The sequence below is a fragment of the Meleagris gallopavo genome, chromosome 1 (assembly GCF_000146605.3).
Source record: "Meleagris gallopavo isolate NT-WF06-2002-E0010 breed Aviagen turkey brand Nicholas breeding stock chromosome 1, Turkey_5.1, whole genome shotgun sequence".
NCBI lineage: Eukaryota > Metazoa > Chordata > Aves > Galliformes > Phasianidae > Meleagris > Meleagris gallopavo.
The window spans coordinates 103,114,674-103,132,576 of record NC_015011.2 but is presented as its reverse complement, the minus strand read 5'-3'; the positions used below and the strand labels follow the sequence as shown (position 1 = coordinate 103,132,576).

General features: G+C 36.7%; 1 protein-coding gene across 1 annotated transcript in view; it reads left to right on the top strand.

Annotated features, from left to right (window-relative positions):
• The first annotated feature begins 3,160 nt into the window (after positions 1 to 3,160).
• The window catches only part of ITSN1 (intersectin 1), a 54,522-nt gene continuing 39,779 nt past the window's right edge, over positions 3,161 to 17,903 (top strand). The window contains 4 exon segments of the mRNA XM_010723076.3: positions 3,161 to 3,258; positions 7,723 to 7,815; positions 9,899 to 9,962; positions 16,535 to 16,695. Of these exon segments, the coding sequence (XP_010721378.2) occupies positions 3,231 to 3,258; positions 7,723 to 7,815; positions 9,899 to 9,962; positions 16,535 to 16,695 (346 nt within the window). The 5' untranslated portion in view covers positions 3,161 to 3,230.

Below are 17,903 nucleotides of genomic sequence, written 5' to 3'. Positions count from 1 at the left end.
GAGAATCTGGGCTGAGAACATGTCTCCAAGTATTGTCTATAGAATCATAGAATGGACTGGGTTGAAAAGGACCACAATAATGATCTAGTTTCAATCCCCCTGCTATGTGGAGGGTTGCCAACCACCAGACCAGGCTTCCCAGAGCCACATCCAGCCTGGCCTTGAATGGACAAGTTTCACTAGAAAAAAAACTGCTATTTCATTTTATCAACCCCGTTATTTTGATAATTAATACACTCTTCTCCTATTTTCCTTATTGGAAGTGGGCACTCCCAGTCTTTGTGGGTTTTTCACCTCTGTATGCCAGAGAGGCTCTTTTAAGCTCTTTTTGTAGGCAGGTGAAGATTTGTGGCTCAGAGCTTTCTATTGCTCTTTCTAAAGGAAACAAACTATCTGAGCAAAACAAAATATTTGATGAACCTTTAACATTTTTTTACTTCCAGAATTTCGCTTATGTTGTTAAGGGTTTGAGGCTGGCTTTCTAATGACAGTGCTTACTAGAGATGCAGTTATGGTTCCCCTTATGGTTTCTTCTACTTCCTGCTTGAGTAACTTTTGAACTCTTGGTCAACTGCAATCAAATCTATTAGAGAATTAAAAATACATTGGAAAGAAAAAAAAAAAAGCCAAAATAAGAATCGCAGAATGACAGAATGACCAGGGTTGGAAGGGACCTCAAGGATCATGAATCTCCAACCCCCTGCCACATGCAGGGTCACCAACCTCCCCATTTCATACTAGACCAGGCTGCCCAGGTCCCCATCCAATTTGGCCTTGAACACCTCCAGGGACGGGGCATCCACAACCTCTCTGGGCAGCCTGTGCCAGCACCTCACCACTCCCTCTGTAAAGAACTTCCTCCTGACATCCAGCCTAAATCTTCCCTCCCTAGAAGTCCCTACAAATACGAATACTGGTAGCTCATTAGAGAGATCCTACAGTTTTTTTTGAAGGTAACTGGTGTGTTTACCCATACTGTTTTGCTACCGTCTTTCTGGCCCCTACATAATTTTTGTTTCACCATGCTACGTGTTCTTGTTGGGAGGATCAAAGAAGGCAGAGGAAGGAGCTCACGCAGCAGAGATTGGGGAGTAAAGAATACTGATTTAAACCAACTTGTTACTACTTCAAAATGGTGTTGCAAATTGAAATGTCAATGCTTGTATTTCCATTACAATAATTCTGAATACACGGTAAGTTTATAATGTAATGAATATGCCAGATGGTTTTCAGATAAATAATATCTGCTCTCCATCCCAGAATTCTTCAACTCAAACATTAATCAACCAAAAAACCTACAAAGTTAGTCAGCATTAGACTCTTTTAACCTTCATTTTCATGTGTAACAAACCTTGAGCTGCTGGAATCAGCTGTCTGCATTTACAGAGTTTAATTTCTGCAGAGATAGAGCCCTTGGGTATGTACCCCTTGGGGCTCAAATGAAATGTAAAATGAAATCTCTGGTTATGGAAGATGGATGTAAATTGGTAATAAAGAGCAAACAAATTAATCTCTCACTGGAGAATATTGATCTTTTATTTCTGTTTTAAACTCTAAGTTGTCTTCTCAAGTCTGAAAAGAAGTCTTGTCTTTCTGCTCCTATCCTCCCGTGTGTCTGCCTGCCTTAAATGCCTTTCTTGTCCTTCTGCATAGTGTGGGAAATGGAAGCAGGGAGAAAATCTCTGCTCTGCTTGTGTCTCTCCTGCTCTCTTTTTGACTTGAGTGTAAAAGCTGCCGTACGGTTCAATGTTACATCTGTGGTAGTTATGAGAACTCTTTTCTTACAGGGTTTGCTTGTAGTTTTGAAAAATAGAAGCATAGTAATAAAGATAGTGAGTACACTTCAGAGATTGGAAATACCATATGGGTATATGTGTGATTTTAAACTTTTGAGATGATGCTTTCTGTGCATGAAATTAGTATTGGACACATCGCCTGGCGTTTGGGTGAAGGTTTCTGAGTTACGTACCGTGCTTGATTGCTTTGCCAAATTATGAGGGAAAAAATCAGTATTTTTTTCATGAATTGCAACTGATGGGGAGAGTGATGCACAGAACTGCTGGGTTTTTGTTGTTGTTGTGGTTTCATTGGTTTTTTTTTTTCTTTTTTTTTTCAGTGACATCTGTGGAGTGTATGTATAGTAGGTTCCCAAGTTGGAAGCTAGAGGAGTACGTGGGAAGTGTGAAAGGGGGCTGGGGAGAGGGGAACAAACCAGAAATTCAGACAAAAGGAAATTGTTGGTTAATGCCTCTTTTTAGTGATATTGATAAATTTCTGCCGCTGCTCAAGCAGTCTAAATAATTCTCCTTCTGATTCTGCTTCCTTTGCTTTTCTCCTGTTGCCTGGAAAACATGAGTGGAATCTAGTAGGACAAGAGGCTGCTTTCGCATTGTTTGGTGGCTCGGTGGCTAGCTATTGTCCCCTTGGCTCAGGCAATTCATGTCAGTCTTTGTGTGGAGCAAGAAAAATGTTTTCCCTGTGCTTTTTTTTCGTTAAAGATTAAATTTCTGGACTCTAGGCTGCTTTTATTTGAAAAGCAAGCAGCGTTAAGAGTCTCGCCCACCGACTAAAGTGTTTTTCCTTATGATGTCAGCTTTAGCACTGTATTCATCTAAACACACTTATTAAATTCGTGAGCTAATTGAGGGGTAAAGGAGTCTTGCCATCTAATTTCGTTTTTTAATGTACTTTGTTTAAACAAAGGGACTTTAAGCAAGGCAGTGCATTACATGATTTTTTGGTCAGGAGTGAAAAACAGATCTCTGCCAACTTTGTATGATTTCAACAGTTGGAACCAGAGCCAGTTTTGCTCTTTAGTAGGAGCAGAACTGTTACACTTGGTAAAGTAATGCAGCATTGGGCAGTGTCACTGAGATCTTGTCAGTTGTGGCTGACTTAATTCTGTTCTTTACTACATCGCTGATTATTTATAAATGAAGATCATTTTTGAGGACATTGCTTGAACAGAACCAAAACATATCTATTTTCTCCTATTAAGACACTCATGGATGTATAGGGTAGTGGAAGAAATTAAACATTTAGATCTTACGTAAGTAGCTGTTCTTACAAGTAGCATTTATACTGCTGCTTCATTGCCTTGGTTTGTCCTGTACTAATTGATTATGTGGTGGTACAGTTAATACATTGAAAATGGAAGATGCTGTAACTGTGACTGTGTTTTTCTTTTAAAATTTTCAGGCATCCATTAATAAGCTAAAAGTGAAAGAACCATGGCTCAGTTTCCAACACCTTTTGGGGGTAAGTTGTTTATAGTGTATTCTGATACATTCTTATATGCAAAAATTCTGCATGAATGCGTTGTCTTCCAAATATGTTCTGTATTGAAATGTTTTTTGGTCATGTGTCTTTCTGAAGCGATACCTTACCTGTGATGTTTTTGCAGACCCATTAGAGAACATGCTTGAAATCTTGCAAAGGCATTTTGGGAGGGTCAAGCAGAAAAGTTGCACCATTTCCCTTTTTGCACATTGTTCCATTGCAGTCCTCAGTTTGTAACTAGGGCAGATCCAGGTGACTCAGCCACTAACAGCAGTGCTTATCAACATTCTAAAGGTACCTGGTTTTATCTGCCTAAGTTTCCCTGCTCGGGCCTGTCTTTTTTTTTTCCCTCAGAGGAAATTCTAAAATGCTACTTAATTATGATAAATTCTTGTTTCACAAGCACTGTTGGTGATTGAGAAACAGATGTGATTTTTGTTTTAGGACTCTTGGACTTTTTCATTGCTAAAGCATATGGTAGATGCCTTTGTATGCCATCACTTCGTACATTATCCCAAAATCTGTGTTTGGATTGGAAACGAAATGTTAGTAACTATTGGAACTTGTTTGATTCCACTTGAATGATGCATCTGTTGTGGACTTTTTTCTGAAAACGCAGATATGATTCTCATATATATGTATATGTTTATGTATGCAGATGCAAATATACATAAATAAACAAAAATGCTTACATGTGTTTACATATATAAATATACAAATATATATAAATGGATGTCTAGTTTTTGGGATATGAAATAGCTAGGAACTAAATTTCTATCTAGTGTTAAGAGTTTCAGTTAGAGATTGCAGTAAAAAAAGCACATTGTTCAAAATATGTTGGAGAGAGACAGTTGTTTGGATGCAATCTCTGCCACTGTGAAAAAGCACATGAAACATATCAGAAGAAATTTCTCTTTGCAATTGACAGCCAGAACAAATATATAATAGGAAGCTGCCATTCTCTGCCTTGATTATCCATCTCTTTGGAATTACATCTTGTTTGGTGCCAGACATACTCAGTTGTGAGCAAAACTGGCTACTGAAAGTTTTCATCAAATAAATTCACTGATCAAGTCCTGTAGGATACACCTCTAGATTATATAAAAAGGTATGAAAAGCTTCATTTTATTCTGATTTTCACTCTCTGAGATGAGTCATGATGTGAATGGAATCTACTGGTTTGGACTCATATATTTCCTTGTGTTTATGGTTAGGGCTGTGCTTTGCATGCACCCACATTTAAACACATACATTCTTACAAAAACTCTTGTCTTCAAAGCATTTTAATCCACCATCTTCAGAGAGTTCTTATTGCATTGCAGATGGATACCAGCTTTCTTTTTTCGACTTTATGTATTACCATTTGATCTTGCACATGTTGTCCAGGATCTTGTTAACTGTACTATGTGGCTTTAAGAAGGAAGGAATTTACATTTCTTCTCATACAGCTTTTCCAATCTGGCTGCTCTACAGCAAGCAGCTTAAAATAAGCATGTGGTTAATGTAGTTTCTGGAGTATCTTTAATTTCAAACATGGTATGAGAAATGCCTGTTACAATATTTGTACTAAAACCAAATCTACCAGGCAGCATCATACCTACTCTTAGAAAAATGACAGGAAAAATCTAAGATTGTTATGAGAGGAAACAAATGGGGTTGTAAAGAAATTTTCAGTTCTTGTGGGGGAATTATTCCCCTATTCAAGAATCTGTCATTTACTGTTACCTGCAGTCGCTGTTCAAGATGCAGGTGAAATTTATGCGATCTCCATCTGGGGAGAGCTCTTGCTCCAAATGTATAATGTCCAGTATTCACCTCCATGCAAATATAAATAATTCTAGTTCTGTTTTTATTTCACTTCTTTCCTTTTAAAGAATATTCCAGTCTTCTTGGGGAATGGGAACAGAAAGAGCACAGCACCCACCATTTAAATTGGAGTGACTCACGGACGTTCTAGAACACTGCTCATTTTAAGGATGACTATCTCAATGAAGTGAATGTGCATAATAGGCTTTTTTATAATTGTTGGGGAGAATGTGGTGTGTTCAACCTTCTGTTTATTTGTTCATGAGAAGAAAATGCCCATTTCATGTATGAGAGTGCACTGCATCACTTTTGCAGATGTGATGATTGCCAAGCCTTTTATAAGAAAAGAAGCTTAGAGGGCTTGCTGCTGCCTTCAAGAATAACTTTCTGATGAGTCAGTTTTGTGGTTTGGTGGCTGCTTTCCTTGCATTCAAAGATACTGCAGTGCACTACAACTTCTGCAGTGGCATCCAGGATCTGGAGCCATGAATGATGTCTTGGTGCTGGGAAAGATCCTACTTCATGCTCTCCCATAGATCTCATTGTTTCCTCAAATATCAAAAGATGGAGATGAGGCATCAGAGATGCCATTCATAGCTCTCCTGAAGAGACTATTACACTTGCTTGACTTAGCTTCAGCTCTTTTGATGTTTACATCCCCCAGAGGAGATCTACTGTTTTAATACTGACTAAATCTCTATTGGGAAGAAGAAAATACAGTCATTTGTTTTAGTTTCAAGGAATCCAGAGAAAAAAGCATTAATTTTTGTTTTGAAATAGTTAATAACATTTTTGATTATCTCAGATCAAAAGAGTTTTAGTTTGGGGTTTATTTCTTTTGGGAATAGATAGGAAGAGCTGTTTTTTGCTTTTTTTGTGGTGTTTTCAGTGGGGGAGAGGTTTACTGGAGTCACGTATATCTCAAATTGGGCTAGAGCAAGTCAGAGAATCATTACAAATGCCATGGTATTTTTCTTTTACTCAAACTATATTCAAGAAATTTTCTCTGCATGTGCACCCTACCGCATCCAGCTTTTTGATCTTATGCCAGACAAGAGCAGTCATGTTTCCATTACAGGCAGATGCTCATCTGCTGTTAGTTGGCCTAGGCTGCATATTGGTCATAAAGTCTTGTCACCAATTTTTTTCTCCTGCCAGAAGTTTGTGGGGGAAATTATTGCTTTTACTAACTGTTGTGTTTTGGAGCATTCATATTCAAAGGAGAATCCAATTTAATTCATACAGGCAGCACAGCTCTGAAAGCTGTTTACAGTGCCTCTGTTTCTTTGGAGTACTATTGAATAAACAAATGTCCTTTCTTTGAATGAGTTATTATCAACCTGCCTTCTTCTAGAAATTCATAGATTATCTGAAGCAGAGATGAGAATTTGTTACCAAAAATGTAGTTTTTATGTAATTAATGAAACGTAACATTTAAAAGGATGTTTCTCTCACAATTGTCCATTTCATTTTCTCTCAAAGTACATTTTGCCGCATGAAAGTAGTTTTTAATTAGAAAACATTTAGGAGGCAGGAAATCCTCTTGTTCCTCTTATCTGCTGAGTTTGATTCTGCCTCACCCTGCAAGCAGTTTGAAATGCTTGCTGTAGAGATTTGTGGGGCCTATTGCCTGAAATTGAGTCTCTGAGAGTTTAGTGCTGAGACAGAGTGAATGTTAACTCTCCTCTTTATTCCCACAAAACAGTAGTTCCATTAACTTAGATGCCTTCAGATCATTGCATGTGTATACAGTAGGAGTTACAGGAGGTTGCACCAACATAAAATACTTCTCAGGATGTTGAAATCACAATGTGTTACTGGTCTACAAATTGTTGAGACGAGTCTGCAATACATTATTAGTGAAATGTCTGGAAGAGGGGAGAAACTGCTGAAAAAATGAAAGTAGAACTAAGGAACACTTTGGAGCATAGTCCTGTAGAAGGTGTAGTAAATCTTAATGCAAACTAAATACATCCAATTTACAAGCATGGTGTGAAGAATCTGGGCTGCGTAACACGATCTGATTACTCAGACTTCTCAGTTTCAGAGGAAGGAGGAGTGTACTCCTGAACTGTTTCTCAAATGGTGCTCTTGTTGCCCATGAAAATTGTTAGCTGTCTTGTTGCATCACTCTTCTAGACAAGTGTGGAGTTCTCCTCTTACAAGAGTAGAGAACTACATAGTGCACATCTCATGAATTGACATACCTTTTCAGTTAGAAGAACTTGAGTTGCGTGGTATGTGCTCTTTGGGGCAGGTGGCCCCCTGCCCGCTGAATATTTAGTTTTGTAATTTTTCTGTGTTATATCCTCTGATGTTGTCTTTTAACAGCCCGTTTTAAAGTTTGATTGCACTTTAGGTGGCCTAGTTGTGACTTAAGATTCCCCTGAGCCACTTGAGTGAATTAGTGTTCAGCAGTCATCGTAATTTGTTAACATGTAGTTCTACTGTGATCACAAGTACCAACTAGCTGTTTAAGAATTCATAGAGCTTTCAGCTAGAGACTTTGGAGGAATAGCTTCTGCGTATTTGTATGTTGTTTTCATAGGTCCAATATGGGATGATATACTCAGAAATAAGGAAGGTTTTTTTCAGACAATATTTTTTAATTATATTTCTCCATCTCTTTTCAACTAGGCAACCTGGATATCTGGGCTATTACTGTGGAGGAGAGAGCTAAACATGATCAACAGTTCCACAGTCTGAAACCAACATCTGGATTTATCACTGGTAATGGAAGAGATTTCACTTCTAATTTCATTTAATTGCATCTTAGGTAATGAGCCTAAGTATGTACAGAGCTGCCTAGGAGAAAATAGGGCATAAGAATTTAGAAAATCGAACATCTCATGTTCACTCTGCATCACTTTGTTATTTGTATGCCTCACTGTTGACTCCACCATTTCTGATACTATCCTATATACACACACTATTCCTGGTTTATGCCACTTGATTTTTAAGTACAATTAAAATTGTTTGTAACTGGCTTTATAAAGCAGCTCTGTTGTGTAGAGCCAGCTGTTACTGTAGTAATAATTCAGCATGTGGAATCACCTCTATACACGGTAATATTTATAGTGTTTCTAATATCCTTAATGAAGTAACTCACTGTCCCGAGTCTGGCTGAGATGGAATTAAACTTCTTCAGGGCAACCCTTATGGTGCTATATTTTCCATTTGTGACTAAAGCAGCAGAACCTGCTTTGGCAGGGGGTTTGGTCTCAATAATCTCTAGAGGTCCCTTCCAACCCCTACAATTCTGTGATTCTGTGATTAATAATACCATTTCGGCTATTGCTGAGCAGCACTTATATGGCCTCAGGACTTTGTTTGTTTCTCATGCTGCCCCCTGCAGTAAGTAGGCTGGGGGTGGATAATAAGTTGTGAGGGGACACTGCCAAGTCAGTTGTCCTAAACCATCCAGAGACATATGCTTTATCGGCGTGCTCAACAAAAACAACAAAAAAATAGGATTATAAGGGTTCAGTTGTCTTCCAAAGTAGCTGTTGCTCAGAAACAGGCTGGGCGCTGGTTGCCCGTGGGAAGTGGTGAGAGTTTTTACCTGTGTACTACTTGTATTTTTTTTTCCATGTTTCAATTATCTGTATCTTGACCAACAAGCTTCCCAAGTTTTCACACTTTTCCAATTTCCTCTCATCTTGTTGTGCGGAGGGAAATGACTGAATTATTAATTTCTGCCCAGGAACAACCTGTTACACTAACAGACCAAGAGAACAAGAAGTCTATTCAAAAAATTTGTCAACTTAACTGAAGTCTGATTCAGAAACTGCGCATAAAGTTATGAAATCGGTGTGGATGACCTCTTAAAAAATCTAAATGGCAAAAACTGGTATAAATTGAGGGAAGCAAGGCTGAAGTAAAGGCTGCACTGTTCCCACTAATTTTGTGTTAAGACCCACTGATTTGTTTTGGCTTTAAAGGCACTATGATGTCTGCTATTTTTGTTTGTTTTGTTTTACTACATTAAAATATCTTCAGTCCTATCTAAACTCCACACTCAATGAACTGTGAGGCATATCAATATGTTACCTTTTTTTGCTGTCCACTCCATCAAAGTTCCAGAGTATCAAATCAGTATCACATATCACACTAATGCATACCTCCAGTTTTATTGTTTCTGCTCTGTTATGTGACAGATTTGATATAAAATCTGTTACAGTTCAGTGTGCAAGTTAGTACTGTTTCATTGACCTCTTCTGATGTTTAGTGCTATTTCTAGTTTGTTTACAAATCTCCTTTACAGGTCACAATATTTCCAAGTGCCCAATTTTTTTGTAATTGTTTTTCTTTCCTTACTTTTAATTCATACTTGGAAAAATGAAGTGCACTATTATTTTCTCTAAAGGCAGCTTATCAGACTCACATCAGGATGAAGACCACTTTAGTTAGTTAGTGCCAGCTGACTGGCACGGTGCTAACAAAATATCAGGAAGTTTGTATTGGTATAAATCTTCTTGGGAAGAAACATTTTTTTGTTCTCCCAAAGAGTATGTTGCTCAAAGAGAGCCATTGACACAGATTAGGGACTGTGAGTTTCCCATTATCCTGAATGTTTATGTCCAGTTGTCTTCAGGTGGTGCTGACTGTAGCAGCGTGAAACAGCGCGTGCTTGCTGGAAACATCTTGTAGTGACAAACCCAATTTAAATCTCTTGTTCTGTTGTGTATGTGTAGCATTAAGTATTTATGGCTTTACTGTTGCTTCTGATTTAGATATTTTGATTCATAATTTCCTCCTTACTCTTAGATGTATTTTTAGCATTTTCTGAAATGATGTCCTATTTATTTTGTAGGTGATCAAGCTAGAAACTTTTTTTTTCAGTCTGGGTTACCTCAGCCGGTGTTAGCACAGATATGGTGAGTATATGCAGTGGGGGAAGATTGCAGTTGTCAGCGTGAAGCTTATTAGTACAGACTTGGACACTAATCATATTCTATATACTGGCATTTAAAATCACCCATTTTGTCGTGTGTGCTTCCTGAAGTCTACAGTGCTTTCTAGTATAATTTAGCATGAGTTTTTAAGTTACTTTATGAGCTGTTGGAAGTAGCCATCCTACAAATGGCGTTTCTGAAGTTAATGATTTGGAAACTTCATTTCAAACCTCTGAACGCTTTCTGCTTTGTTAAAACTTCACTAACAAAATTATTAAGCATAGTAAGTAGTAGTAAAAATATTTTTTATTGGAAATTTAGTAACAAAATTTGTTACTAAATTAAGATTGGCAGTAGACTGTGTCTGTTGTAGTTAGAAATACAGTTTGAAATATTGAAATTTTTACTACTTCTTGGTGAATTTAAATATCTTAAAATGTACATTGCGTGTATTATGCATCACAGGCATTTCTACAGTCTCCCAGTTCTTAATGCTGGAGAATTTCCTCTTCAAATTACATGAACCTTCTGGATTCAGAAATGCTAACTTACATTGGCCGTTCATAATTTTTGTTAGTTGAGTTACTACAGGAACTTTCTAGATTGGAAAACTTACAAGAGCAACTTTTGGCAAAATATGTTAACTTTTTCTCTGATGTTAACTGTTGAAAAGAGAGAGTGGTTTATTGCACTTACAAAAACTTTTTGTTGTAATAAGGGCTTCTAAAGGCAGAGTCCTACACAGAATGGAGAAGGAATGTCATTTTCATTCAAGAAAAACATTTGCTTTGGAAATATGTGTGCCTTAAAGAAGGGCTGAGTTTACATGGCTTTTAAATAAATAGTTTATTTTGGTTTCGAATTACTTTTGTCTTACAAATATCAAATCTGATCTGGTTACCTTAGTTGCAGGGAGACTCAGTGAAAGTTCAAGTGTCCCTGTGGAACTTCTCTTGCCTCTTAATTAAAAAGCAAAAGAAGTTTTGTCTTAAACAAAAAAGCCTTTCTCCAAAATCATTCCATAGGCATGAGCTTTAAATAGGTGTTAACAAAACTAAACAGTTGTAAATAGTCTGACTTAAAAATCTCTTCCTCTCTGAATTATTCAGTTTTTCAGCCTCTTGAGAGGGAGAGAATCATTCCACTAGTTCTGTAGTTGTCATAGAGACAAGACCTGAACTTGCACAATTTTTAAATAAAGCTGAACTAAAACTTATTCATGCTGCCTTTGTAAGTCATACAAAACAATGTAGATATCTCTCCTTTTCACCATCTCTTCTTTTTTCAATTATCTCTGAATTAAGAGAAGTAATTACCTAAGTTAAAATCTAGATCACTTGTATGCATTCTCAGTTGGAATTAGAGTAACCAAGTAAGACAGTGTTTGCTTAGTGGTTATAAAAATAAGAATCCTTAAAAAAAAAAAAAAAAAAAGAATAAATAAAAAGAGAAAAAGAAAAGAAAAAAGAAAAGAAAATCCTTATTTTCCCACCACTTGAATTATTTAACTCTTTTGATGAATCGGTGAATGCTTGTAACCTCCCATGTATTAATACTGTCCCACAGAAACAATAGTAGTCAGACTGTTAGTGACACGAAGTCCATTTCAGTCGCCGAAGGATGTCACAGTATGTTCCAGACCACACTGAAAAATGTGGATCATTGTTTGCTTTAAGTCCCAGGGTTAAGACTTGGAAGTGGCATACTTGCTTTGAGAATCTAGAAGTTCATAGCAGTATCCTAAGGCTATTATTCTGAATTTGAGCAACTTACACAAATCTTCAAATTACTTTTCTGATCCTGGAAATGTGGAATTGTATGCATGTTGAGTGTTGCAAGCATTTTTCTATTTTTAATTTCTATTTTCTATTTTATTTCTACTTACTTGAATACAGCTTATTACATCAATAACAGATGCAGACAAGAGCGTAGTATTTGTTTTGTAAAGCAATCTTATCTATCTGTGTGACATAATAGAATGGTATCTATGTGTATATAAGCCTATGCTAATAGAAAGTTTTGTCTGTTTTATTGGCTGTGGAAGTTCTTATATAGAAAAACACAACTAGGAAAGGAATTGTGGAGGGGATTGGCCTAATGAGTGACTGGCCAGCTTTCTGCAGAAAAAGCAAGCCCTCTGGGAATTTCCAAACGTATTATCTCTTGAGAGAGAGTTTTGTTTTAGTGAGCAGTGTCATGACAGTAGCTATCTTATGTTTTAATTTTAAATCAAACTAAGCTGCCATTTTTTTATCACGGGAAAACACTTCAAGAAACACCAAACACCAGCTGGCTGAAGCATCAGTTAAATGTCTTCTTCAAGGGCTGCTTTGAGGATATTCTGCAGTTGGTGGAACTGTTCTCTGAGATGCACCTCCAAAGAGTGTATCTTATTTTAATTTCTGTTCTTAGTCTAAGCTTCCCTGGAATTCATATTCCTAATAGTATCATATTTTCTGGCACAGAGAATTCCTATGTCCCTTCTTCTCAATATTCATGTAAGAAAGAAATCTCTGGGTCCTCAGTGTAGCAAATTAGTGGAATTATTATGGTCTGTCATGTATGGTACTATTCAATCCTTTATAAACTTTGCAGTATGCCAAGCTGGTAATCTATTAGGAAGCCTCTAAGTAAGCTTTGAATTAAGAGTGCAGTGGCTTGAAAGATAGCTGTTTTTAAGTAGGTTATAATCTGGCTTTCTTCTAAAGCTCTCCTGAGTGGTGGCCTTTAAAAGCATTTTCTGTGTAGCCTGTCTCTCTTGAATTAAATGGGAACGAAAGTAATCAATGCCAGCTGCTTTCATCCATTTGGAGTTATTTGTTTTATTTGGGACAAACTAAAGCCACTGGTTGACACTACTTTTCCCAGACATAGGCTTCCTTTGCAAGTTCACAACTTATTTTCATGGAGATGGATATCTTGTAGCCTAATAATAAGCACATTTGAAAGAAAAAAAAATAGCTTGCGTGCTTAGTTTCTGCCTTTCATAGATGCAGAAATAATCAAGTTGTTTCTGCATTCTGCAGAACAGAGGAGAAAAAAGCAAGGACAGATTTGTAGGGAAAGAATCTGACCAGCACCTGAAATCAAGCATTGTGATGAATCCCACAGTAATTTTTATCATTAAAAAAACCCTGTTGTAAATACAGGCATGTATATGAAATATAATCAATATTTAGTTAATGTTTAATCCATTTACTGCTCTCTACAGGTTTCTGGCCAGATGTTAAGTGAAACAAATTTAAGGACATTACATTTTTCCAAATTTCATTATAAGCAGAACAGTGTAATTAGGTAGTGTTTACTGTCAGCCACTTGCTGCCTTGAAGGTGATGTTTATTCAAAATCAGCACTGTAATCTAACAATATGACAACTAGCTTCAATCATTAGAAATGGAACTTTGTCCTGTGTATTCACTAAAGATTTTGCCAGAAAAAAGCTGATTTTGTTAACAAGCTGTAAGAAATGGTATAAATTTTATAGGATGTACTTTATCTTTTTTTCACTGAAATTCATACTCTTCAATTAACTAACAAAGTCATTGGTACAGAATAAGTGAGCTGAACCAGCAATAAGGCTGGTGCATGTTAAAGTTTCTTAATACTGGTCAATTCATATTTTCTGACGTTGAATGCAAAGGCTTACGTGTTCTTACAATAGGTAGTGTCTGTAGAATCAAGGTTGCCTACAGTAGAACTTATTATTCTTATGCTTTTTCATGGCCTTGTGTTTCACCATGCCTTTGCTTCAGCGATGAAGGGCCTTCACTTGTATAAATCAATGTAGTTGCATATTTGGAGAAGGCACTTGGGTTGAATAAATAAGAAAATTATAAATAAATCTTTGCTTAAAGATGCAGAGATGTAAGGAACATTGAAACTATTAGTTTGAGTTGTCAGTGCCAGTTGGTCTCAGTGGAGGTGGCTGACTCCTCCATGTATTGAGGAAGGTGTCTCCTTTGGGAGGACTACTGGCTAATTGGGGTGCAGTCAAAAATCTGCTAGAATAGGTTTCTCCAGACTCTCTTCTCTGACATTGTATGAACATCTGCATATCTTCTACCTATATAAACCTGTTTTTTGTTCTCCCTTTTCCACTAGGCATCCGACAGGAAAATGACTAAGCAACCACTGAACTAAACTTTTATTAAAAGAACACACATTTTCCCTATTGATGTTTTTGTGTTTTCTTTAGTTGCCTTCAGAAATGTGTGGTGTCTGCTTGTAAGCATCAATTAAATGAAACTAATTATCTTCTCCTAGCTTCCATTGTTTTTTTAATACTCTTTATTTTCTAATGAAATTATTTTACCCTGTTTGTTTACTGTATGTTGGTTTAATTTCTAATACAAAACCCACAGAAGAGAGCACCTCAGAAAATAAATTTAGCAATTAAGTTTTTGACATTCTCACTCTCCACATAACTTTTTTCATCTTCACCTGTGAATATTTCAGGCTTGTAAGACTTGCAGTCTATTTTTCTCCCAAGTGAGACTTTTAGAAATCTGACATCACTGTTCATACGTGGTAACGAATGTATATGAACTGTTTTGGGTCTGAAAAGAAAAATGTATGTGAGGAAGCAAATTAAAATATCCTGAGAAATACTGTTCATTATAAGCCCGAGTGATTGTTTTGGACACATTTATTATTTACTATAATTGCAGTCTAACCTTGCCACTTCCTCTGCCTTCACTAGGGTACTCTCACTCATTTCTGCAAGTTGCATGAAAACAAAAGTATTACATTTCTGTTTTACTTTAGCCAGCCCATTGCTTCAGGTGGTACCAATATTTTATTTGCTCTTTGTGGAGGAGTGGTCAGAGGCTGAGATTCCAGAGCAGTGGTTCTCTGCAAGGAAGGGATACTCATTCCAAAGTTTTGGTTCAGTATTGCCATGCTAGTTTTGTCTGTTCCTTTTACTGGTTGGACTACTAGATACGAAGTCTGACTACTGCAGTAGGCTACTTTTAACTGAATATTAGTGAAATGAATTGCATACTAGGCTGTGAAACTTGAATCCAAATTGCATTATGCTTTGTGTAACCCAGAACCAATTTTGACTACAAATTTGGGTTTCAAAGGCTATGTGGAATTAAGGCAAAGTTTAAAGTTAATGAAAAGCAGACAGCTTTGATATGTAAATTAAATTTCACTGTGATACAGAGCTTCAGAAGACAACATTTAGATATTCACACAGCCAAAACTTGTTCTTGAATGGAATGTATGTATTAATTCAGTATTTTAGAGGGAGTAGTGTAATGCACATTTCTCTTTCTGACTGTAAGTCCCAGCATCTCCCTCAGTTCACTCTTAGGACTTTCATCTTTAAATAATGCTGGCAGATTCTTTGTAGTGTTTCTTTATTTTACTCCACCATGGTAAGAAGGTTGCTACACTGGTGAAAATGTATTGAAAGTATTAGTTTTTCTAGTTTTCACAGAATGCTACTGGCACTCTAAACCAGGCTTAAGATGTGTGATTGGTCTGCTGAGATCCTAGGTTTCTTTTCTTTTTGACATAGACTGGGAGGGTTTTCATTAGTTTGAATGCTATGCCACTGTGTTTTCCAGACTGCCTACTTGTTTAAGTATCAATTATAAATAACTGTCAGTTTATTGCAGTACTGTTTTGATAACTTTTGATATACATGTATGAAAACTTTTGTTGATGGAGATTTGCTCTAGAAATAAAAATCTTTGTTTAGCTAAACTGCCCAGGTCCTTTACATGTCCATGACTTGTAAATGTATGTGTGAACTTAAAAATATATATTATTAAAGTACTGAAATGTGTACTTCATTCTTCAAATAAGCAAATTCAAATTCTGCAAAAAATAAGCATAATTTGAAAATTTAAGCTTACATCTGATTACATCATTAATATTCATTTACTGTGTGGTTTTTTTGTTTTGTTTTGTTTTGTTTTGTTTTTTTTGCAACTGCAGGAGCTAACATTCTTTCTTCTTCTCCCCCTTCCCTCACTCCCATTCCATGCTGAGCACTGTTTTCTTAACCATGGAATGAAAACACAAAACAAGACAGTTTAAGTCAGACTGCTCTGAATGAAAGCCTACACAAGACCTAGTCTCTATGTTTTATCTTTTGTATTATCTTTTATGTGGAAAACTGTTTGTACACATAATGGTGTTTAGTAAAACGCACAAATTTAAAGAACATTTTGTTGTAAGTTTAGCTGAAGTACTAATTTGCAGACTCAGTCATATGACTATCTGTGGTTCTGTTCATAGTGCCATTTAGTTTTGTGTGATTTTGAAAAGTTTTTGTACAGCCACATTTCTCTCCGTTTGCTTTGTTGTGATTTCTCCAGGAGTTCAAAAGTGTCTAAAACCATTCAGTAATCACTCCAAGAAAGAAATCAAGAAGCTCTTGGTTTAAACGATGTCTTGTTTGATAACAGTTTTTACCCTGGCATGATTATTTTTGAGTGAATTTTTATTAGTCTTGAATATACAGGTCTGTGTGTGCATGCTTCTAAGTCAGTCCTGAAGATCATAATTTAAGAATCTAACTGTGAAAATTGTGTATTTTATAGGGCTTTAGCTGACATGAACAATGATGGAAGGATGGATCAGCTGGAGTTTTCAATAGCTATGAAACTTATCAAATTAAAACTACAAGGCTATCAACTCCCATCTGCGCTGCCTCCTGTCATGAAGCAGCCACCTATTGCTCTATCTAGTGCACCAGGGTTTGGTAAGCTCTTTGTTGTCCTTCTAGTTAGCATGTATTGTAGCAACCTAACTTTAATTTGATTTTCATTTTGCAGTTTCTGAAACAACAATGCTTGGACTCAAAAACAAATGCTTTCACTTGCATGCACATGCTAAAAGAAGAATGTCAGTGAACTTTGAACACCCAACTATGCTGTATAAAATAAGTTGAGATCCTGTTTGCTTCAGGTCTTTGACCGCTCCCTGTATGTTCCAAATGGACCTGAAAGGAGGTGGCAGTGAGGAGATGTTAATCTCTTTTCTCAGGTGACAAGTGATAGCACATGAGAAAATCTTAAGTTTTATCAGGGGAGGCTTGGATTGGATGTCAGAAAGAATTTCTTTCTGAAGAGGATGATCAAACACTGGAACAGGCTGCCCAGGAAGTGGAGTTCCCATCTCTAGTTGTATTCTAGAAACTACGGATGTGGCACTAAGGGGTGTGGTTTAGAGATGGGATTTGGTAGGTTCAGCTGAGGCTTGGACTTGATGGTTTTGAAGGTCTTTTCCAACACAAGTGATTCTACAATTCTGTGTTGAAAATATCTAAATGAAGGTGAACCTTGATATTTTGCCATAATTAGAGGTTCTTTATCTTTCTGATTCAGTCATTGCTGTGACTGTAGTTGATGGATGCCTGAGAATTACTAGCATTAAGAAAAGTCCTATTTTATAAGTTATCACTTCCATAATTTTACAGTTTTGATTACTGACTAAGAAATAAGTGAAATTGAACAGAACAAATGCTGCTCTAAATACGAAAAGGTATCATAAAATCAGCTCCCCAAGAAATCCAGCAAAATCCATGATTTTCTTTTTTGTTATTTACTATAAACTCAGCTGCTTGCACGCATCCTCATTCTTCCCATTGGCATGACTGGACCTCCTTAACCTCCTTGTTATCCATACAACTGTGCTTACACCTAAAATACTTCATTACTGTGCTTTATCTGATTAGCTTTGCACTGTTTCATCTTCACAATAGTCTGCAAGCAGTTATCCCAGAGCTTGTTCTTTTCAGCTGTGGCTAAACGTAGACTGTGGGTTCATTATTCACTGGAACCTGACAGTATTAGTCTTCATTTAGTTCAAGGCAAACAGTTGTTTTCTTCAGCAAATGCTAATTAATTTTTTTTTGTCAGTGTTACATTCAGTGTGATCTTAAATGCTTACATTATAAAATGGTATTTT